At 38.1% G+C, this 23,363-nt stretch overlaps 1 protein-coding gene and 3 long non-coding RNA genes across 4 annotated transcripts in view; 1 reads left to right on the forward strand and 3 right to left on the reverse strand.

Annotated features, from left to right (window-relative positions):
• Positions 1 to 7,471, reverse strand: part of LOC112487785 (uncharacterized) — a 36,791-nt gene extending 29,320 nt beyond the window's left edge. The window contains exon 1 of the long non-coding RNA XR_003051208.1: positions 6,387 to 7,471. This is a non-coding gene — a long non-coding RNA (uncharacterized LOC112487785). The remainder of the gene's footprint in view (positions 1 to 6,386) is intronic.
• Positions 7,472 to 7,674: 203 nt separating this feature from the next.
• Positions 7,675 to 9,307, reverse strand: LOC112487748 (uncharacterized). Its single transcript, XR_003051141.1, has 2 exons — positions 8,147 to 9,307; positions 7,675 to 7,812 (listed from the first exon to the last, which is right to left on the reverse strand). It is a non-coding gene; the product is annotated as an uncharacterized LOC112487748 (long non-coding RNA).
• A 58-nt stretch (positions 9,308 to 9,365) lies between these two features.
• On the forward strand, positions 9,366 to 11,900 carry lsm3 (LSM3 homolog, U6 small nuclear RNA and mRNA degradation associated). Its single transcript, XM_008320830.3, has 4 exons — positions 9,366 to 9,520; positions 10,201 to 10,311; positions 10,413 to 10,508; positions 10,944 to 11,900. Exons 1-4 carry the CDS (start codon positions 9,407 to 9,409, stop codon positions 11,022 to 11,024), a joined length of 402 nt encoding a protein of 133 aa, XP_008319052.3. The 5' UTR covers positions 9,366 to 9,406; the 3' UTR covers positions 11,025 to 11,900.
• Positions 11,566 to 23,363, reverse strand: part of LOC107989231 (uncharacterized) — a 33,231-nt gene continuing 21,433 nt past the window's right edge. Inside the window, exons 3-4 of the long non-coding RNA XR_003051142.1 lie at positions 15,068 to 15,269; positions 11,566 to 13,482 (exon numbers count right to left, since the gene is read on the reverse strand). This is a non-coding gene — a long non-coding RNA (uncharacterized LOC107989231). The remainder of the gene's footprint in view (positions 13,483 to 15,067; positions 15,270 to 23,363) is intronic.

Consider the following 23,363-nt stretch of genomic DNA (forward strand, 5'->3'; position numbering starts at 1 on the left):
GAGCAGCAGACATTTGGCAGCTCCCAGACTGTCGGACTGTTCTCAGCTCAAGTGTTGTTTTAGCTTCACTAGTTATTGTTCTGTTGCTGGTCCAACAGCTTCAGTAAGGCTTCGGATCTGAAAGTCTGTGTTTCTGCTTCTGATATTTTCTGTTCACATTTTTCACCACTACAATCAGTCCTTGTGTCTCATCCTAATTCTGGGTTATAACAAAACCTTTCCCCATTACAGCTCCTGAAAACCTGTCTGCACCAACAGAACAGCTTGTCTTACACCCCAGTTGCACATAGATCACAGTTTGCAAATGCACTTGCGTCACATTGCACCATGGGTTTTTTTTTCTGTGGCTGCTGACGCCATCACTACAGAATGATGAGCCAGAAATGAGGCCTGTTGCTGTTGGGAGTAAAGAACTGCACACCCTCTGACACACACATACTGTAAAGAACTGCACACCCTCTGACACACATACACACACATTTACACTCATGAGCTCATGACAAACTCCTGTGACATGACACATACTCTATCAACAGCTAGCAGCTTCATCATCATCACAGCAACACGTTCACGCTCCTTCTTTTTTAAAATGTCAGTATCGTCTTTTTCTGACATCAAACACTGGTCATGCTGCCCATCAAGCAGTGGCATCGTTGTCTAGTTGCAGCAATCAACTTTGTTTCCAGCCTTGCATATACATGTGAACTGACACATTTAATCTGTACAGATTTAAAACTGTATCACAAACAAAAGTGATCAGTGATTGGACAGCAGCCTCAGCATGAGCTCTAATGAATGCTCTGTGACTTAACAAATGTGACTATCTATGGATGCCATCATACAGAAGTGCAGAGGGAGGGGCTAGAGGCTGGGGGGCCGTATCCTGAGGCCTCATTCAAACTGACATCACTGTAATAATAAGACAGAAAGTTGACCTTTTACTCTGCCTCGCTCACCGTTTGACTGTGAATGGGACAGCTGAGTCACATGTGACAGGATTTGTCAGCCTGCAGCTCACTTTATTCGCAGCAGTGTGGCCCTGTTTACCGTCTAAATTAACTATTCACTCTCAACTGAGATTAGGTGTGAATGTGAGTGTAAAGGATCCATCTAATTAATGCAGAGTGAAATTTATATTCTTAGAATTTACTGGTTTCCAGTTTCATCTGGCTTTTCATAATCCCTCCACAGCCACATGCTGAAACTCAGCATCAATTTTAGCTTAACACAAATAGTAATAATATAACAGTGTTGCAGAGAAATACTTTTTATTTACTCAGCAACTGTTTTCTCAAATATTTCCTCTTTTTTCCGAGCTCAGGAAATAAGTCTTCAAACACCGGAGATACTGAAGAGAAAGTTCTGCTGACCTGACTGCAAGTGCAGCAGTGAAGACATTAGATAATGGAGCTAATGTAATGGAGTCCATTTTCTAAGGCTCAGCTGAAAGCCCTTTACACAATGTGCAAGCTATTAATATATGGCAAAGACAACAAACTATCGGCAGTATGTCAAACTGATTGGTAGCGTTTCATTAGTGACTGGGCTGAAACAAGTATGGACCAATGCACCAGTAGTTCACCTGTAGATAACTGTTGTAGAAAAGATTTCAACTCATTTAAGGGTTCAGTTTGATCTCAAATAGATTACGCCCAGTCACCAGTAGTATCACGTTGGAATTTGGGTAATGTATTAAAGCTTTTCACCTTGAAAATAGTATTGAACATGAAAATATAATGTTAAAAAGCTTGCAAAAAATTGTATCATTAAAGATAACTATATCATTTTTCATGACCGGATATAATTTGGCAGACAAAACAACAATCATGTACCAGTACCACATTACTGTTCTTCTAGTTCCACCATATGAAAAGTGACAAATCAGCGATAGACACAGTTATTCAACCGTCCATTAACCACTAGCTCCTCATTAGAACGAAGCTTCTGTTATCTGTTATGAGTCTTGGTCGGGGGAAGCACGTGTCCATGGTTGGGGCCCATGATGAATTTATTAAAGTAATTTTTGACAGCAGTAATATTTTTTGTGTGCAGCAGAGCTTGTTGCCGGTTGAGGGGATCATTTATAATGTAGCTTGTTAGAACATAAGCATCTGTGCACAAATCCTTCATTTGGTCATTTCTACCACAGCCCAGAACATGTACTCCACCTCGTGTTTTTTTTTTTACTTCAAAACCTTCCACAGTCACCACTAGACTTTTTCCCTTCTTCTGTCCCTGACACATGAACCATTTTCCATTCATCACATCTTCATCATCTATAATCATCCTTTTTTTCCAGGAGATAATAGAAGTCTAGCCTGGAGACAGACGGCCACAATTTCTGCCTGTTCTAATTCTCATTGCTCCAAATAACCTTCAGTGGGCCACAGCCTACATTGCTCTAACTTTCTTCTCTCTTGTAACAGGTTTCTGTCACAGAAAGCAGACCAGACATAACCAAATTATTTCCAGTATGTAGAACTCTGGAGAGGAATAGCAATGTCCTGTTTATGTAGATATTTAATGCTGTCACAGTTATTGGTCGTCTGAATGGACATTTGACAAAACCTGGTGTTTTTGTTCTACACACAGGACTTTGAATAAAGAAAAAATAATGTGTTCATAAAAATTACAAATATAACATTGTGTTTCTAAGTATCTTAATTTCACACAAAATGAATGGAGCAGACATGCACAATGTCAAAAAAGATACACTTGTATGATGTCACAAGAAAGTTGCTAAACAATGATGGAAGATAAGAGCAAATTGTTTGCTGTTAAGATAAACTAACATTAGCTAAAACAGTCCTGGTACAGACACCAGAGCTAATGTTAGCTACAACAGTCCTCGTACCGACACCAGAGTTAACATTAGCTACAACAGTCCTCGTACTGACACCAGAGCTAACGTTAGCAACAAAAGTCCAAGTACGAGCATCAGAGCTAACGTTAGCTACAGCAGTCCTGGGGGAGACCTCAGAGCTAATGTAAGCTGCAACAATCCTAGTACAGACAGCAGAACTAACATTAGCTACAACAGTCCTAGTACAAGAAATGGAGCTATCACTAGCTACAGACAATATACAGTATCCAGGCCACAACAGACCATATGTCAGAGTTCAGCACAAAAAAAATGTCTTCTACTGTTAAGTATAACAGCTGTAAATGTACTGTGAGTTTGTAGTAATATGTGACTGTAGCAGACAGATGGTCTCTATACAAAACTGTCACTATGGAAATTAATTAGACATTAAAAAAGATATTTATATTTATTAAATATGTATCTTTCATAAAACTGAGATGAATTACAAATCTCTTTTTTACCATTCAATATTTTTTCTTACTATATTTTTTGGAAAATATCAAATATTCAGTCGTCAACTGAGACTTTATGTCTTTGTAGCTCTATTATATATGCATTAACAAAGTCATGTGTCTTCTCCACTGACTGGGTATTCATCCATTATTAAATCCATATAAGTCAGGCTGTCAGAAATGTACAGGCCTGAAGGGACATTTAATAAATGGCTCCTCTATGGTCAGGCCCACATATCCAGCCCATGCTTTCATCACCCAAAGCTATGGATTAAATATGACTCTTCTATACACTTATTTTTTCTTGTTGAATCTAATTTCTGGCCGACAAGATATTTGATATCTATACGAAAAAAAAGATGTTTAGGAAAAGATGTTTAAGAATTGAAAAAAGAAGAAGACAATTTTGTATTTATTTAGAAACATCATAATTGATCTGTAGATTAAATTTGGAGGCAGTGGATATGGGGTTGAATTGCTCTTTGGAGTACAATTGGAGTATTTGTTTTTCCTTCTTTAATTTTTACCATATTTTATTATCACGTTGCAATACCTAAATAAAACAGTAGTTGATACATGATTGCTGTGAGAAGCAGCATGTGTACATAAAATATGTATGTCCAGGAAAGACACACACAGATGTGTGAACATGCAATAGCAGGACACAGGACCAAAATGTGTAGCAGAGAGACTTAGATTTCTAGGACTCATGAGGCATAAGAATCAGACACAGAATCATTCAACACTTGCAAACAGTATCATTAGAACTAAGAGTGTTAGTATTTACAGAGAAGGAGCTTCAAGTCATAGCCACCACCTGTGGATACGGATGAGAAGTCACTTGCCCTGTGTTTGTGGACGCTTCATTGGCAGAGTTAGGAATTTGATTCAATGGTTCATTTTAAGATGAAAAATTGTGTAATACAAGATGCATAATCTGGTATTACACAATTTTTCACCTTAAAATGAACCATTTGAGAGGTTTGGAGAGGTGTAGAAATAAGGGCAAGGATGACTCCACCTTTCCCTTCTGCTATCTTTCTACCTTCCACACCACAGTCTTTGGGTGTGTTTAAAAAGTGTAAAACGTGACTGTTTTTAGACAAAACCTCACTATGTGACATGTGAAATCCAATTTTCTCTTTTATAGTCCTTTAATAAAGACTGGATGTAGCATATTGATGTAAAGTACATATAATATTAAGGGCCATCATACAATAAACCAAAAACTATTATTCAAATCCTTAAATCTGGAAAACAAGTAATTAGTAGTCCACAAATGTAGGCCACAGCAAAAGGTGAAGATTTTCTTTTTTTTCTTGTTAGAGAGCACCATCTAGTGACCAATGATAAGGTTTGTAGCTGTAAGAGTTATTGTGGTGAAGACAATTACCACACCTATAAAATAGACAAATACATTTCTCTGTGTGAATAATAATTATAAAAATATAAAAAATACATTTCTCTGTGTGAATAATAATTAGGGACAAATTTTTCATATAAGATTTAATATGGATTATATATAATTCTAAAATTAGCCACAATTTGGTTGAAAATATATTTTTTGAGCATTAATATATCCTTGAAACAATAGAATATTATTTGATTCTCATGCTTGTCTAGTTTGCCTTGTGGTGTCATGTGCCTGTGCTTATTCAAAACACGGCATGGTTGTTGTACCTTAGGTTCTAAGGCTCAGCTCAAAGCCTGAGCTGAGTTCACCTGTAGATAACTGTTGTAGAAAAAATTTCAACTAATTTATGGGTTCAGTTTGACCTGAAACAGATTACGTCCATTCTCCACATGAGGCTCGTCTGTGCTAAATAATGTCAAACTGCTGGAAGCAACTGAATGGCTCAAATTATCATTTTTAAGCAAAAAAAAAAAAAAAGAAAAGAAAAGAAAAAAAGAAATCAAAAATAGTGGCTCAAATAGTGGGCCCCTTTCGCCCGGACTTCCAACGGCATATGACCCGCTGTACATGCTGTAAGAGTACCACTGCTGTAACGCTTGAATGATAACAAGCCTCCATTCACTAGGTGGCAGCAACACATACAGTGGTTTTGACAGATAAAAATATAAATGTTATCAGGTTCTCAATAGTATTTCAATAATCCTATACAAGTTGTAATAATCCTACAACTTGTCTTATTCCCTACCTAATTCCCCTCATTGGTCGAGGTCTGCCAATCTTCCTCTAGGAAGTTGCCTTCGGTATACCTCTTAAAGCAGTAAAATGTAGAAAAAATAAAATTACAGTCCATCCTTTTAAGCATCCAATGTAATGTCCAAATATGTACAACTAAACCCCCGCACGAAATGTTAACCCCTCCACACACACACACACACACAAACAGCTAAACCAAAGAACTGTGTAGCCTTATTAACATGCAAAATGTCAGCAATTGTATTGGTGCCCTCTAGTGGTTAAACTATGAATTGGTAAATAAAGTTGGGGCGGGGGTTGTACAGTCTAACAAAACATTAAATATCTGAATATTTGATTTGAAAGTGATATTTAACTCGCAAATACACAGTTCAGGTTATTTTTACACTGGACAACCATAGTTAAATGCTTTAAAACATCGCATCATGATCTGTCCTTTACAGATCATGTCGCAACTGACCATGGAGTAGCCGTTTTCGAAAGGCTTCTCCACAAGTTAAATATTCGCAAAAGTAAACACTTAAAGAATTATGAGCGGACTCTGCAGAAACAATGCCAAGGCGAAACCTATGCATCCGAACGTAAACCCGAACAAAAGCGGCAGAACAGCTCCTGTCATGGAAAAGGACAGCGACGTAAGCACCAAGCGAAGTCCGGCTAGCAGCCCTGATACCGACCCATAGAAACTTCAACTTCACAACCCACGCTGGACAGTGTCCTGGCTGCCATCGGGAACACATGACCACCGCTCGATTGCAAACTCAACCAAATTCCAGACCTCACTCGCGAACCTTGCAACATTTCCGATTCGGAGAAGCGGTGCACGGAGCTAATGGAAACCAACAAGTCTACTAAGCTTAAGCTAATAGTTCTCGGCGCTGCAATATTAAAATCATTGGCCTACCAGAAAAGGTTGAGAGAAGGAATCCAACGCAGTTTGTCATAGAGTTTCTCCTGGAGCTTTCTGGTCCAATAGCTTCAAAGTTGATCGGGTGCACCGCATCGGTCCATCGTCCTCATCTAGACGTCCACAGACCATGATCGCCATTCACCGTACTCCGGAAGGAAAACCATCTTGAAACTCGCTTGTCTGCAGGCTCCCGTGAACTTCAACGGTGTCTGAATCAGCATGTACCCGGACTTCCGGTCTGAAGTCACCGAACAACGCCGCAAAATAAATAAATAAATAAAATGAAATAACATAAAATAAACCGAGGGATGCCGGAATTAAACAGGTCATTCTCTTCCTCGCTAGATTGATCTTCAACTATGGTACAGAGCAGAAAATATTGTAGGATGCCACGGATGTTCAAAGACATTTTCATTACATCTGTGGTTTGTCTTCACTCTTTTCATTTTCTTTCTTTTCATTTTCTCTTCTACATGAAACTTGATGTTGATGTTTTGACAATTATTTTACTCTTTTTTTCTAACAGGACACAAGAGTGATGATATACTTATGATGGTACAGTGACTATCCAAGTTACATGTGAATTACTTCCTTTTTAAATGTTTTCTTTTTATCCAAAGGGTTGTTTCTTTTTCATCCTGGTCCAATACAAGCAGCTGATTTATAATTGGGTCTAGGAATATCCAGAATGGACAATTGGAATAGGATGGATCCTGGCTCAGGCTTCAGTGATCTGTAACCCAGTGGTGGTTGTCATTAAGATTATTCAGTTTGGTGTTTACCAATGATACACCATTAACTAGTCAACTGCTGAAACTCAATGCATATATTTTGTTATCTAAGATAATGATAACATCTTTATGTCTTCATTATTTTCTTCTCTCCGACAGAGGATCAAGGCTTAGACAGCACCTGTGAAAAGTAGTGTCAGTTCCCGCGCAGCAGACCACAGTGGTCCCAAGGACTTCACTAAGTGAAGATTTGTCTTTTGAGATTTGTCAGTAGATTGTAAAAGATGACTGAACTCTTTATAATTCCACAACTACATTAAAATATTAAAATAATATTGTTTTGTGTTAATGAACTAGGTATAAATAAAATAAAAACACATTACTTATAAAGACACACATTCTCAAAACTGTGATTTGAAAAAACAGAATTTCACATCTTGGTTTTAAATGTAGAATATTTCAGAGAATATTGCAGACATGTTAGACAATACCATTAAATTTTATTCATTTAAAAAATAAACCTAAAAAAATCATAACACTATGACAAAAGCTCAATTTAGAGAATATAAATTTATTGTCAATATAAAATAATAGGTCATATACAAATAATGAAATGTATTATATGAATGTTGTTGATACTGCCTTTAGATGCTGTTCAGCACCATCTGGTGGCCTTCATATAGCACAGCCTAGAGAAAAAAGAGACAAATGCAGTTAAAAAGAGGTAATAACATAATTATATGATACAGTGATATTTATATATGAAAGCTTCTTACTATGTGTTTGAGACACTTTAAATATGAACACTGAGTGCTTTTCAACCTTATTACAACTACATAATACTATCATTTGTGAAATTGTAGACCTTAAAACATCAAACTCCATCAGGTTGAAACTGAATGCTTAACTTAGTACAGTAGTGCAATCAACTACTTTTAAAAGCACCCCGGCTAGAAAAGAAAGGAAATTACGTGCTCGGCAACTACAAAACCCTAAACGGTTTTTCATGAAATGTGAACCAACATCGTTTGTAGCAGGGATTTCTTCCACCACAGAGCTATGTTGCAGCAGGGGGTGGAATGGGTAATACCACTGCTCTGCTCTCCCTCCGCAAACCTCCACCAACAACCAGTGATGGCGTCACTGGGCTGGATGTAGAGAGGAGGTGCCCACACCATTGCACATATAAGAAATATAATAACACGAATGGTGTAAAAACACAAAGACAAACACAGTCACACCACACAACAGGCAAAACGAGACTAATTTCAAGTCGTTGTAGGTAATAAACTGCCATGCTTTATAGTCTATAATAGCACACACGACCTCATTTGATAGAAAACATCGAATAATGTATATAATTTTTGACATCAACTTCAAATAAAATGTACTGATTTGATACGTGTTAAACATTTAATTAAAATGTAAAAGTTTTTGGTACCATTATGAAAAATAAAAAGACTTACTTTTCTAGACGCCACCATGCGTGACAGCCGTTAATCATTAATATTTGACACTATAAAACACCTGACAGCTGTAAAACACCTTATATTGGCTACAAGGTCAAATTTAATACAAAATAAAAAACGAATTATCTATTCCAAAAAAGGGGAAGTACTTAAAAAAAGAAACTTTAAATAAAATTAAAATTCCCCGTTATATGGATAACCGACTGCAGCGCCACGGAGAGAATAGAGGAACGTGTACAGTGATGCCGATGGAAAAGTCTAGAACGAGGAGGTGGCAAAAAAGGACTTCTTCTTTGAGCTGTTGACAACTTGAGTACAAACTGCAGTACCGCCATCTTTTGGTTGGAAGGAAATTTATACCTTATTTTAAGTTCCGAGAAAAAGGGACATCTGACTTCAATTTCAAAGTATTAAAAAACAGACTATGATTCAAAGTTAGCCAGAAGTGAGAATAAAAGTGTTTGTTTGTTTGTTTGTTTCCAATTCCGAATACCTGAATTTCGAAGGCAGTAGCCAGCAGACAATGATTTGAAATTATTCTCACTATTTTCACGCTTTTTGGCAGCCAAGCGCAGGAACACACACAAAAAACACATAAATAATAGCTTTATAAATCAATAAGGTTTGTTCTCTTCTTTAACTTTCCTTAAGTTTTTTTTATTAACAAAATAAAATAACGAAAATAATACACTTGAGTTATTAACTAAAAATAAAAGACGCACGTTTTTATGACACACAGCACAACCTGTGTCACATGCAGTTAAACACCAAATGACTGGTTCAAACTTTACGTAAATATAAAGTAGTTATAGAAATGGGGAAAATTATTTTTCAGACGCGTGTTTGCACACCAACTGGCAACCCTCCGTCCGGCAGCGGGCGATTTGACGCAGACTCTCAAAGAAACATGGCGGATGAAGTTGAGCAGGTCGGTGTGGTTACCTCAAATTTTACAATTTTCAAGTATTTAATGAAACGTCTATTTACTACCGTGGAGTAATCATAAAAAGAGTCCTTGTTACGAATGTAGTGTTAACTAATGCAGTATGTTGATACGCAGCTTTAGCAATTATGAGCTACCACTCACGAAATGCTAAGTTAGCTGCGTTAGCCCGCAAGGCTAAATGGTGGTTAATAAGTAGTTCGTCACGGAGTAAACGTGCTAGTAACTTAAATGTTTATTTATTTATAAGAATTCGTGATGTTTTACTACATTCTACTTATGGTGGTTACGGTTTAAGAAGTAGTACAATCGAGGTAACCGTGTTCTACTTACATTATTTAGAAACATATTAGTGAAAAGTATTGAATAATATGTGCGATAAAAGCTTTTGATTCGAATTAGATAACTTTTAGATGTTTTTCGGATTGTTGCAAATTTTCAAAATTCTCATTTTAGAAATAAGTATTTGTTACATGTCAAACAGCATGGCAAACCTTAAAGCTACTTACTTGCAAGAGCAAGTTAACATAGACGTGTGTACAATACCAGTTTCTATTGGTCTATCAACACATACACGCACAATTATAATCTGCTGTCAGGAAAATAAGCAGAACATTTCCTCTTACAACTAATATTTAATCAAATAATTACTCTCATCTGTGCAGCAACCAACCACCAACACGGTGGAGGAGCCACTTGATCTGATCAGGCTGAGTCTGGATGAGCGGATCTATGTGAAAATGAGAAACGACAGAGAGCTACGTGGACGACTACATGTAAGTACTTTAGCCTGCAGTGGTCAAGTAGGTCTTTACTGGATTCCTGGTGCATTCCTGAAACTCCCTTGTTTACCCCCAACTTCATGTTGTCTGTTCAGGCATACGACCAACACCTTAACATGATCCTAGGTGATGTGGAGGAGACAGTGACAACAGTAGAGATTGACGAGGAGACTTATGAAGAACTTTACAAGGTAGCGTATCAGTCTGTTGCCCTTTATTTAAACTAAGTAGTGATGGAGCTGTTAATTCAGACTGTCAGCTCTGCTCATCAGATAGGCATGTGTAAGACAATCAAGTAAAATGTGCAGCTGGCCTCAGAATAATAGTTGGTTCCACTGTCTATATACACACATCTGCACTGTGTGAAAAAATAGACATTTAGTGGTGAGGTCAATTTTAAGACTAAGTTAGTTAACTAGTGGTCTGGAAATTTTACAGTAAAATGTAAAGATCACGATGGATTAATTTTTCTTCAGTCCACCAGGCAAATAAACTCCCAGGGACTTGAGTCTAGAAATGTGGCCTTAGACCAGTATTATTTATTAAAATACTTTTTTAAAAATTATTTTTGTACACAAACTATTGTCTTATATTGTCAACCTTATTTGGTTTGTTTCCTTCGGCAGTCGACCAAGAGGAACATCCCCATGCTGTTTGTCCGTGGGGACGGTGTGGTGCTGGTGGCTCCACCCCTCAGAGTTGGTTAACCCTGACAATGACCTGGCATGACAGCACCCTAGCTGCCGGTCTGAGGTTTGATCCCGCTGAAGCCTGAAGCAGAGGGTGGCGCTGTCCTGACAGGCTGCAACATTCAGGGAGTAAACATCCTTAGTCATTGTGCTACAGACTGACTTCAACATATCAGCCTAGAATTACTTTAATGACTGAGAATTCAGACGCTCAGCAGATGGTTTTGTTTTGTTCTGACACTGAGATGTAAAGGTTTTGATTCAAGAAATTAAAAATGGGAAGATTTGTCTGTGTTAACAAAAACATTTTATTAAATTTAGGGAAATTGGTATTAATTTTAAATTGGAAACATCAGGGAGTTTCTTTAAAAAATAATGTAGTCATGAATTACATTTTAAGTTGTAATTATTTAGTAGAATGGATTATTTACTCTGAAACTGTGACTTTAATTTCCTCACTTTTCCAAAGTATTAAATTCTTACAAATTTTCTGTTCAGTCTAAAAAACAAATCTTGAACATAAACTTACTTCAAGTAAAACTTTTGTATTTTCTCTGAGTTAAAGTGAACACGATCTGTCTGGACCAGAGACTGGCTGTATGTTTCTGGTTGATGCTTTTAGTTTGGTCTTGTTATGTATATTTATATTTTTTTAAGTTGTTGGGATGTATTAGTCTTGCGTGAACATGGACATGTTTTCATTTGGTTTTGGTGAAAAAAATAAAAGAGGAAAATTAAGTAGTGTCTTATCATTTATATTAAAATAATGAATCTGTTAAAAAAAATCAGTTATTTGCTAGACCAGTTCTTTTGTACGTAATGTGAATCATGTTAGAGCCATACAGTTTATAAAAAAAAACAAGCTGAAATAAATAAACATCTTTGTAATCATTACAAATATTGTGTTGTTTTGTGTTTTATTATAACTTAACCCTCCTGTTGTCCTTCGCATTTTTGTACACACCCAGTGTCCTTGCAACAAATTTTCATCTTGTCCCAGAATATGAGTATGAATGAAGATGAGGGAAAGTTGGCACAAGGCGTGCAGTACAGGAGCATGCACACGCACACAACAAAGGCACATTGGGACCCGAAGTACCACACAAGGGTTAAAAGATTAAATTAGAATCGTTTCGCTTAAGTCGCTATCAATTTATTCCGTCAACCTGCTTTTTCTGGTTTAGCCACTAGATGTCAGCACAGATCCAATAAAGCCATATCTGTTCCCACTTAAACATTAAACCCGAGACTTTTCCTGCTTTTTGGGTTACATATTTAAAAACTAAAAACAATATGATGAAAACAATATGATTTAAATAAAGATATCACAATTATTGATCAGCGTTTGTAATACGTATAATAGGCTAATAAACAAATGCAAATTTCATTTAACTTATTGAAAAAAATGATTGAAGTTCCTTTTCCATTTTTAAAGGATTCTACACAGTATCTTTATTTTACTAGAAGTGCTGTAATTGAATCACATGAATGAATATTGTAGGGTGGAATCTGTTATTTGTGTCACTGTTCATTTAGAAATACTAACAGTAGAAAAGCAAGACACTGAAGACCGTCTATGCTGAATAAAAAAAGACGTATTTATAAAGCTGTCAGCACAGCCCTGTGATTGGTCCACAAGGTCACAGGTCACCTGTAAAACTGTCTACAACTGAAGAAAACATTACCATGCTAATAAGGTGTGGACAGATGACCCGTCTGAAAAAGACATTACACACAGTATATACCAGTGTCCACAGACAACTAGGACCAGAACCAGAACCAGAGTTTGAATCTATGTGACTGGTCACATACAAGTAATCTGGTTTGAATAAATGGCTGAATAAACAAAACACAAACTGATAACGTACGTGTGTAGAGCAGAAAGTAGGATTCAGTACACCATCAATAGAAAAGTCAAGCCATATATTTCCTACTAAAGGAGCACTTGCTGAATTTAGGAATAGTTTGGAACATTTTTGTACTATATGAACACTTTTTATATAGTACTATAAAGTATCTTAATATTAAAAATGTATAATTTTAATATTAAAATTTAATGTAGATAATAAACTGTTAAACTGTAAATATAACAGTAAAGAATAGGTTAGTAAAAATGTCTCATTGTTATCATTGCTGCCTGTTAAAGTTTCTCACAATAAAAAGTCAGGGTCTAAACCCCAGAGATGAAGTCATTTGATCTGAAGACAAAAGACAAAAAAATCAACTCCAAGATGAAACACCACGTGACCACCTTAGAGCATAGAGCTGGAACTGTGACATCATGTGGGTGATTGACAGCTGAGCAGACAAGGAGACGGTTGAGGATTCACAAAGAGATATTTGTGGCATGTTACTGCCGCTGCTGCTTCTCACAGTTCATGAATGTATTAATGTAACAGACATCATCTGTTTGTCAGGCTCAGCTGTTTGGTTCCCACTCTTTTCTTCATAGTATTTTCCAGGACATTTGCAGCTGCTTCAGACAAAGACAGACAAATTATCACATTACACTAATATTATTGTTCTTCAGAACTGTTCTTCACCACAGCTGTACTTTACATTGGTTACATTTAATTACTTCTATCTTTAAATCCAGTGGCCCATAAAGGTTTTTTATATAAACATTTCTGAAATACAATATAAATAAAATATTAAATAATTACAATTTTGAATATTGTAACATGTTGCTGACATGAGATATGGACATAGAAACAGAATTTTACCCAATCACCATCCTAGATCCTCGAATCTCATGGCTTAACGACCATTAATTTGTTTGTCTGAACAGAGTGGATATCTGCACCGTTTCATGTGCTCAGCTGTGCACCTCTGCCACAAGAGGTCACTGGTGTAACAGTGAACAGCCTTGTGTGTAAAAATGTGTAAATATGATTTACAGTTTCAAATGCAACAGTTGTGTTGGTATAATATTATGTTTATGTTTTTGTGTAAAACTGCCTGAACCAGTAACCTGCTGTGAAATTGTATTGGGATAGTTACTGAAACTAGCTTACTTTGGCACAGCGCCACCTAGAATATTCTCCACCAGTGGCCACTGTTTAGGTCATTAACAGACGACACAGTATCAGCAACACTTCCTAACTGGAATGTTGTTAGCATTGTCTCTAGACTCCAATCTGATTGGCTAATGGTGTCACAAATGACTTTCAAGGTGAACTTTTTGTAATTCATGTTTTCCATTAATGGAAAATCAGTCTTTCAGTTCCCATGTTTTCCAGGGCACAGGGACTCTGATGGAACATAACTGTGCTGTATGTGAAACATTAGACACAGACAGGACTGTCCTCCAACCCTGAGTCGAGCGATTCTTCCCACAGGTCAACAAATAAATACTTAATGACTTCATGCGTCACATGCCTTCACACTTGTGTCAAATATTCTTTCTAATCTGCACAGCCCTGAAGTGATGAGGCCACACCACTCACTGTGTTCACACTTAGACTAAAAATGTCTCTGCTGTGGGGAAAGTTATTTAAACCTGTCTCTGACATCAGTTCCAACCCTGACCATGGTCTCCTGCTGTGGTCTCCAGGTTCCTGGACTGGAGCTTTGCCAGGAAAGTTGTGGATGAGAATCCATGGTACTATCAAAGCTCAGCTTTTGTAATCCTGACATGCAAATGACAGATTTAAAGTTTCAATTGTGACTTTTTTGCCAGGGTTTGGCAAGTAAGCATGTTATTAAATATATCTATGCTATTACTGCAGCTATTATATAGCATATACTATAGATATGGCTCTGAATACACAGAGACACCAACCAATGAGAGGTCTTGAGGAAGGACTACCATTGCTGCAGCTCTCACGTGAACAGAAAACTGGAACCGTTCAAATATCATTTATGGATTGGAGTCCATAGAACCAGAGTAATTAGTAACAACCTAACCTAATGAGAACACTTTCTCATGCGGTACTTTTAAGGTGGGGTCAAACAAAGACCACGACAGTTTAATGGATGTATGGTGATCTCCTCTCAGGTCGCAGGTCCTGCTACACTGCATGAACAACAACAGTTATCACCTTTAAGCCTGGTGCACTGACCTTCTGGCAGGTCGTCTTTCACACTCAGTGAAAACTTCTCCCAGGGTCAGGAATGTGACAGCATGTTTGATCTGTACCAAACCTCCAGGACCACACAGTCACTTCTGCTGCTCTTCAGGATAAACTGACTTCTGTCTTTAATCCAACGATGCAGCTCCATCACATTCTTTCACAGTCATGTCTCCACGGAACATGGACATATCTGCACATAAAGGAAACGAAAACTCTTATTCATGTTTCACTAATGGTGGCATCAGCAGCCAATTCTATCAGAGCAGCAGCGTCTGCTGTCTGCAGGAGAATCAACTTACTCTGGAGCTCAGCTACAAAAATGACCATTAACAGTTCATTTAAACATATAAATACAAAACACAATTGATTTATAAATGGCAAAAAAAAGACTATTAAAAAATTAATATAATTAAGGAACATTATTGGATTCAAATATGTTCTATTTATTAAAAATAACCCCTCTCTCTGAAATAATCCAATAATATAACTGAATGTGTGCGATAGTGTTGGCTAACCTGTTGATAAATACACATTTGATACATTTGCATATATATAAATGTCACATTTACTTGTGATTATGATTATGATCTTATTCTCAAAGACCTTGAAGGAATTCAACTAGAACTATCTTAGTTCTAATTCCACAGGATTGAGACTTTGTTAAGACTTTGAGCAAAGATGAAAGGCAGTGATAACCACGGGCCAATAAAGTGTTTGTCACATGGTGAAACATCGATGACTGAAATAAGTGCAGGCAGTTGGTCGTTTGGCACAGGTTATGCACACTGGCACCGAGGTGAACATGTGACCTGCATTCTCAGAATAAACCCAATCAGTGCAGGGAGAAATTTGTCCTTGGATAAGTAACACACACACACACACACGCACGCACGCACGCATGCACACACATACACACACTGTGGTATTAAGAATATTTCATACCTCCTCTGTCCACTGACTATTTCTGTACTGTATATAATGCTGGCCCACACCCCAATGTGTGTGTGTTGCTGCCTCTCACTGATGAACTGAACTGATGTCCTCACTCTCAAAGTATGTTTAGCTAAATAATGAAATTAGTTACTGATGTTGATAATGTTTATATGAAGCTGCGCGGTGAGGCAGTGGCCGGTGCTGCTGTCTCACACCAAAAAAGGTCAGCAGTTGTAGTCAGTGTATTCTGGCTTCAACAAATTTTTTTTTTTCTGTGAAGAGTTTCATATCCTCCCCGTGTCTGCTTATGCTCAGTAACAACACAAATACAAGTTTGCTAGTTTGCACCTAAAAGTTTTGGAATTTCTAAAATGTAAGGTGTATATTTTTTATAATGGCTTATTGAGAATGTCAGAAAATAATAATAATTAATAGGAATATCCGATCATATCGGCACAATATTAGCACATTTAGTGATATCTGTAAGAATCGTTATCATTTTGTTTTCCTCTGAACATGAAAACTCAATAATGCAATGCCTGGGTTTCAGCAAATTATATGTGCCCTAAAAAATAGCAGATTCCAGTGTTCTCTATTCTCTATTCAAAGTGTCCTCAGATGTTTAATGTTTTACATGACTTTCTTAATTTTCATCTATTCTAAATTCATTCTATTCTCGAACTCATTACAACAGTCATTTCACGACTGCCCTACTTGTGCTGTACAGCTGCATGTGACAAACGTCCTTTGTCCTGAACCCAACATAATGTAATGTACCTGAGTTTGTAGTCATCTGAACTCGCCTCTCTTTCTTACCCCTCAGTGAACCTCCGTCTTTCCTAAATTAAAGCCTAATTAAAACAGATTCTTTTGAACATGCACATCATAAAAGCTAACGGCAGTGTGTGTGTGTGTGTGTGTGTGTGTGTGTTTTCATCTGTCTGAGTCTCAGCAGTCGGCTCATTACAGGAACCCTAACAATACTGTACATGTCTGGAAGAGTTAGTTTCACCCATTGTCTCTCTGCTGAAGGGTTCGTAGTACAGTCTGTAAGAAGACAATTCATCAGACAATGCAGGACCAGGTGATGAATGAAGGCTGTCGTTATCAGGGACCAGTGACCAGGAGATGTTTCAGCACAGAAAAACATGTTTTTAGTCAACATCAACACAACAGTCACCCAAGAGTGAACGGTTTTACTTGTTTTTTTGGCGTTCTGGTCCAGTTGTCACGACAGAAATAAATCGATCGAACAGAAACAGATTTTTCCGCCTGAAAAAACGTAATGTTGCTTAAAGCATCGGTACTGTTGTCCTGGCACCTGAGAGGAACCAAGACAAGTGGCTTTCTTACATTTTTAAAATAGATTTTTATCTGTGAATACCCAGGCCGCACAATGCAGGAGTGGTTAATGCTCCTGTCTTACAGCAAGGAGAACTGTGGTTCGATCTCCAGCAAGTTCTCCAGTTTCATTACACAAAACAAAAATGTGCAGGATTAGGTAAACTGTTCACTCAGTATAGGTTTATGATCTATATTTGACCGTGTGATGGACTATGGAACTCTCCAGAATGTAAACCAACTACCGCCTAATGAGCTCCCCAAAGACCCCAAGATTAAATGATACAAGATTACTGTATTAGTATTTGTTATTACCATTAACAAATAATTCAAACTGTGAGTTCCTGTTAAAGACTAAAGTTTAACACACTTTCACTGCAAAGATATATTAGTACTCCCAGTACTGTTCCTTGGAGCACTCCTAGTACTGCTCCCACAGTCTGGCAAACTCAGCCAGTAAAGCATTAGCTTTAACCTGAGGGTCGAGTCCCTGTTCATGCGTTCATGCGTATTTTGAGCTTTTGGTCTTGTAGTGAAAGATGGGGCGGAATGCCGGTTCGAATCCCAGCCTGGGCTGTGGTGTGTTGAGTAAACACCTAATAACTCAGTGTCACCTACAGCTCAGCTCCAGTTCCTCCTGAGTCTAGAGTCTCTCTCCATCACTCAGCACTCCACTCTATCAACCACTTGATGATACAGAGTCAGGAATCTGTCTGCGGACAGACAGAGACGTGTCTGTCTGTCCGTCCGTGTCTCTGTGACACCTTTGTGTTATGTTTACAGACCATCGGTCTCCATTAACGTCCTGACTGTGTGCCTGTTAAGGTGGCTGCTACCTCTGTGAACATGTGTGACACAGTCCTGCCATCATTTCTTAACAAGGTGTCATCGATGGCTCTTTCTTATTGTGCTGTAAACCTCAGTCTGAGACATTGGTCACAGTGCTGCTAAAAAGTGGGTGTTACCCCCCAATCTGATGTCATGTTTTCAATGAGGGTCTTATTTGTATTCTTCATCTTGTTCTAAATGTGTCATAATTCTTCTTCTTTTTCAGCTGTGATACCTTTGATTTAATCAGGCTTTTATTCAACCCTCAAAAATGAACCATTTTCAAATCAGATCAAACATCACTTTTTTTTACCACTTTTTTAAATCTTGAACTCAAACCTCAAATAACTGAGGCTCATCAATGGGTTTGGATACAGAACCATCTGAATTTTTATTTTCCTGAAAAAACAAAAAGGATGTGTATTCCAGTCCTTAGACCAGACAAAGAGCCAGGTTGTGACCTGGTGTCAAAGGTCATGCTCCAGAATTCTACAAAGAAGGAATTCTCTGATGTAAACACGACTGGAGAAGAGAGCAGACCGGGACATGGAGGAGATGGAGGAGATTTGGTATTTTCAGCAATAAAGAGTGTGTTCTATTGAACTGTCTTAATTTCAGAGGGACCTTAACTGGGACTCTACCTGCCCACAGGGTTCCAGACAGAAAGTAAAAAATAAATAATTCAAGGTAAGTATGTAGTACGTAATTCTACAAGTGACCTCATACACACACACACACACCACACACACAGTACCAACATGACCTCCCTGCTGAGCTCTTTGTAGGTTTAACTTCCTAATCCTGTCGCCTGTAATATTTGAGAAAATAATTTAATATGTTTGACTGCAGGTAGGGGGCAGAGGAATGCGGAGGAGTTCAGGAATCATGGAAGGCCAGAGCCCCACCTGTTGTTCAGTGATTTTCTTTCAATCAGTTTATGTTGTTTTTGTTCACCTGTTCTCATTTTTTATTTAGTTTTATTTTTCGCATTTAATTATTTTTAAATTGATTTATTTTATACCTTTTTCTTAAGAATTTTCCATCTCTCTCTGTAAGTGTCGTTCAGTTTATGGATCACGACCGGCCTTCAGGAACAAATTCAGTTCAAACCCGAGGATCCACTGTATATATATAATATCAACCATATAAATACAGAAGAGCAGCTGATGGCACTGACACCTCCTTTCACATCAGCTGTTACTGAAGCAGCTCGGCAGGTTTAAGCTTTCACTCAGTGCAGGCTGGCACCAGTGAAAGTGCCCTCTTCAATTCTTCTCTTATTAATGTACTTACACTGTGGCAGAGGATCACTTTCTTTAGCATCTGCTCTGGGTAAACGATAGCAGGTAACAGAAGAAGCAGGCTGATCATCTGACACCGGAGTGTGTGTCTAAACATTCTGAATGATGGCCTTCAGGCAGCAAACCTTTGCAGCTTACAAACCAACACATCACACCTCAGGTCAGGGGTGACTTTTCACCAAAAACTCTGCATTTAAATGATCATTAGTGATTTTTGAAAAATGTCCTGATCTTCTTTTAAATACAAATGTATCTTTTGTTGAGAGACCTGTCAAAATAAAAGTCTTCTGAGGGTTCTTCTTTGTCTTTTTTTTCTTCCTCTTCCAGTCACAACACCCACAGAGTGTTGACTAATATACTGTTTTGTTTACAGGAAATGCTGTTTAGTTAGTCTCAGAATAACTGTACTTTCATTTTCTTAAAGCCTGTTTTAGTTGCTAGCCAAACTTCATACATTACATAACTTTATCCTGCTTAAGTCTGTATTGATAATTTGATCATTAGATCTTTTTTAGGAGGATATTTTAAATTTAATCTCAATTTATTTAAAATTGTGAAGTACAATCAGACAAATGTTATTTGTAAATCTGGGCTATACAAATAAAATTGACTTGACGTTAGCAATAGGTTAATCTTGGTACTAATACAAAGTGCTGGGAACAAACTTCATAACTGTCGATGTCTTCACAGACGTCGGAAAGATTTTAAAGTACACAACTGACTGGTTTCTGCAGTTTTTTTTTGTGGGGATCACACAGGAAACACGGACTGTATGATGTGCCAATCCAACCGAAGACACCAAACGCACCAAGCTCTTGCACAAACCCATGCAAGGTCACCACGGCAACCACCATTCTTCAGACACATATGCCCCTGTGATCTAGGTTCTCTTTATCTGAACTCCCCCTCACTGATCATTTTAAATCTCCTCACTGCTTCAGTCCCACTCTCTCTGTTTTTAATTGGCTGATGGTAACGTGTGTTTGCACAGGTTATGGTTGTCTACTGATGGCTGTCTGTTATGTTTTCTCCGACCCCTGCTGTGTACAACACTAGTCAGTTACCCCATTGTTTTCCATAGGAGGTTTCATTTTTCACATGTCTTCGTTGTCTTTGGATTATTAACTCAAACGTAAACATTCTTGTTCATTCAATAAAATTCCAAACGAGAAAAGTGGGTAAAATATGCGTACCTGCTGTTACCGTAGAGAAACGTTTTCTTGGAAGTGAAACTTATCTCAAGAGTTTATTGTTAGACAAATCTCTGTTCTGTTTTTTTCTGACAGATGATTGAATAGGAGGAAGTATTGGATATCCAAATCCTCCCTTGAATCCTTTTTGCCTCCAAGACTAATATTTGTTTGAGAAGTGGGAGTGTTGGGTAAAAGGCTGTGGAGTTTCCATATGTGAACTCCAGTGACGCAGCACCTTCAGACTGTCCCTTTTCCAGTGGTCAGCACAGTGATGGTCCACAAATTGATTTGGCAGAGTTTTTACATCAATATCCTTCATGACACCAGTGGCATTTTTGTCAATTATAATTTTTCTCAAATTGAAAAAGATACAGGAAGTTATAAAGGGCTAAATGACAATGGAACAAAAAGAGGATGAGAGCTTATCAGAGCTATGTTTGTTTGTTGGCGGAAAAGCGAGACAAAATCAAACTAAATCCTAATCAACTAAAGTCATTTCTATTTCCGCACCTAAAACTAAACGGTAGCTACAACAGTTTTATTGAGTTAGAATTGAGTCAAAAGTCAAAACTTCCTGTCAACATTTCCTGACACAACCCAACTTGGCATCGGTGACCAGGTGGAACCAAAAACAGAACATTCCACATGACACACCAGAATCCTACCACTGTGCCACTCTAGCCCTGTGTACTGGCAGTTACAGAGATGTCTGTGTCACCTTATGGTCATTATACTGTTCTGTTCTCTGGACTGTAGACTGGGTTTATTTGCTGCCAAAAGGTTACCTTCTGCAGTTTTTGGCCACAATGTTTCAGTCTTGAGTCTTTGAGTCAAGTAACACAAACTGACATTCAAGAAAAAGGACAAAATGTTGAAGATTTTATGCTGGCGATGGTGGAGCTGCAACCTTGATGGAATTTTTACATTTCAAAATGACATGCAGCTTTAATATGCAGCCCTTAGCTGTGTGCTGATGTGCAGTTGGGAGAGACAGCTAACCTTTAGCTGCTCATCCTAGCCCCATGAGGGGATCCTGCCTCCAAAATATTCTCACCTTCCAGGGCTTAGCTGTGTTATAAAGGTCTTCTGGCTTTTATCCTATTCCAAGTATGCTCATGGGTTGACATGCAGGCCAGAGCAGGACAAGGACGTTGGCGTCTAGCCAGGGCTCATGTACATAAGGACACATATACAGAGCAGTAGTATGGCCACTCCTATCATTATGACCTCTGCTTGTCATTGTTTTCTAATCCCTTTAGAGATTCCAGTCCTAGGATGAATTTTCACCGAGTCCATGCTACAGTCTCTGTACAAGGACGGGACCCAAACATTTGTGTAGAGCCCTGGGTCAAATGCTGAATCTAAGCTACTGGTTAGTTACGGTTGCACCAAGCCTACAGAGTAGTGCTGCACAATTAATCCAATCGTAATTGCAATCACAATTTAATGCTTTGTGATTACATAACCACATGAAAACCTGTGATTTAGTGTAAACAAATGTGGAGCCACATCAACACACTGTGGGCAGCCGCAGGTATGGTCACTTGACTACCCGACTTTTACAACAGACAGCAGTGACCATCATGGACTGGAGCTGAATTGGTGATGAAAAAAAATGAACTTCTCTTGCAATGCGATACTTTGGATTCAGATACAGCGATGTTGAACAGCAAAACATGCTGTGTAAAACATACAAGCTAAAGTCGCTACGTCCTGAAGTTGCAAAATGATCCGCACGCTGGCCAGGAGAAACCAGCTAACCTCGAGGAACTTTTTCTTCGCTATCCCAGAGCTCTACAACAAATGTCGTAGCCAGGTTCATGTTGAAATGTCAACGGTCAACAAACAACAAACTTGTGGTCAAGCAGGACCACGGAAACCTACTTAAGCCTCACTGTCCACTTTACACCACATGGGAGAAACCATCGGGCTGATGGAGGCTTATGTAGCGTGGGGGCTGTGCAAGGGACGTCAAAGACAGAGGTGAAGTGAAGTCACAGTCAGGCCTTCATCAGCACAAAACACTTTTTTTATCGAATGAAAAAAGGACATAAGGAGAGAGCGTGTGAACAAAAGGAAATCCTAACAGTGGTCTGTAAAAAACTGTGTGTGTGTAAGTGGATATGAACCCTCCTGTGTGTGTGTGTGATTATGTAACACTGCATGTCAGGCTCACTGTGCCATCTAATGAAAATCTCGGTCCAAGTGCACTGCTAGTTGGAACTCAAACACACACACGCACACACAGACACGCAATCTCACCATGATTATAACAAAAGTAACAGAACATTCAGGTCCACGATGTAAAACAAAATTATTTATAAGCTTATAAGCTTGTTTTTTTTTTACCTAAAGAAATGTATAATCAGTTTTGATGGTTACACATCCTTAAAATGAAGTACTGCATTACCAGTGAATGCAAAATTAACTCTACCAACATCATCCTGTTGATTATCCTACTTGTTGAGATCCAAGAACTTTATTGATTGATAAGTGAAGTTAACGGTAGATTTCACTGTAATACTACCATCACACAACCTGGTAGATAACAAATACTGTGTATTTTGTTTGTTTGTTTTAACAGTTTCACACCTCAAGCACTAACCTTTAACAGCGCACACACCAACACATGTCTTCACAGAAGCTAATTGGGGGCATCAATCTCAAGAATAAACTCTTGCATGGGTA

The sequence above is a fragment of the Cynoglossus semilaevis genome, chromosome 11 (assembly GCF_000523025.1).
Source record: "Cynoglossus semilaevis isolate Cse_v1.0 chromosome 11, Cse_v1.0, whole genome shotgun sequence".
In the NCBI taxonomy this organism is placed as follows: Eukaryota; Metazoa; Chordata; class Actinopteri; order Pleuronectiformes; family Cynoglossidae; genus Cynoglossus; species Cynoglossus semilaevis.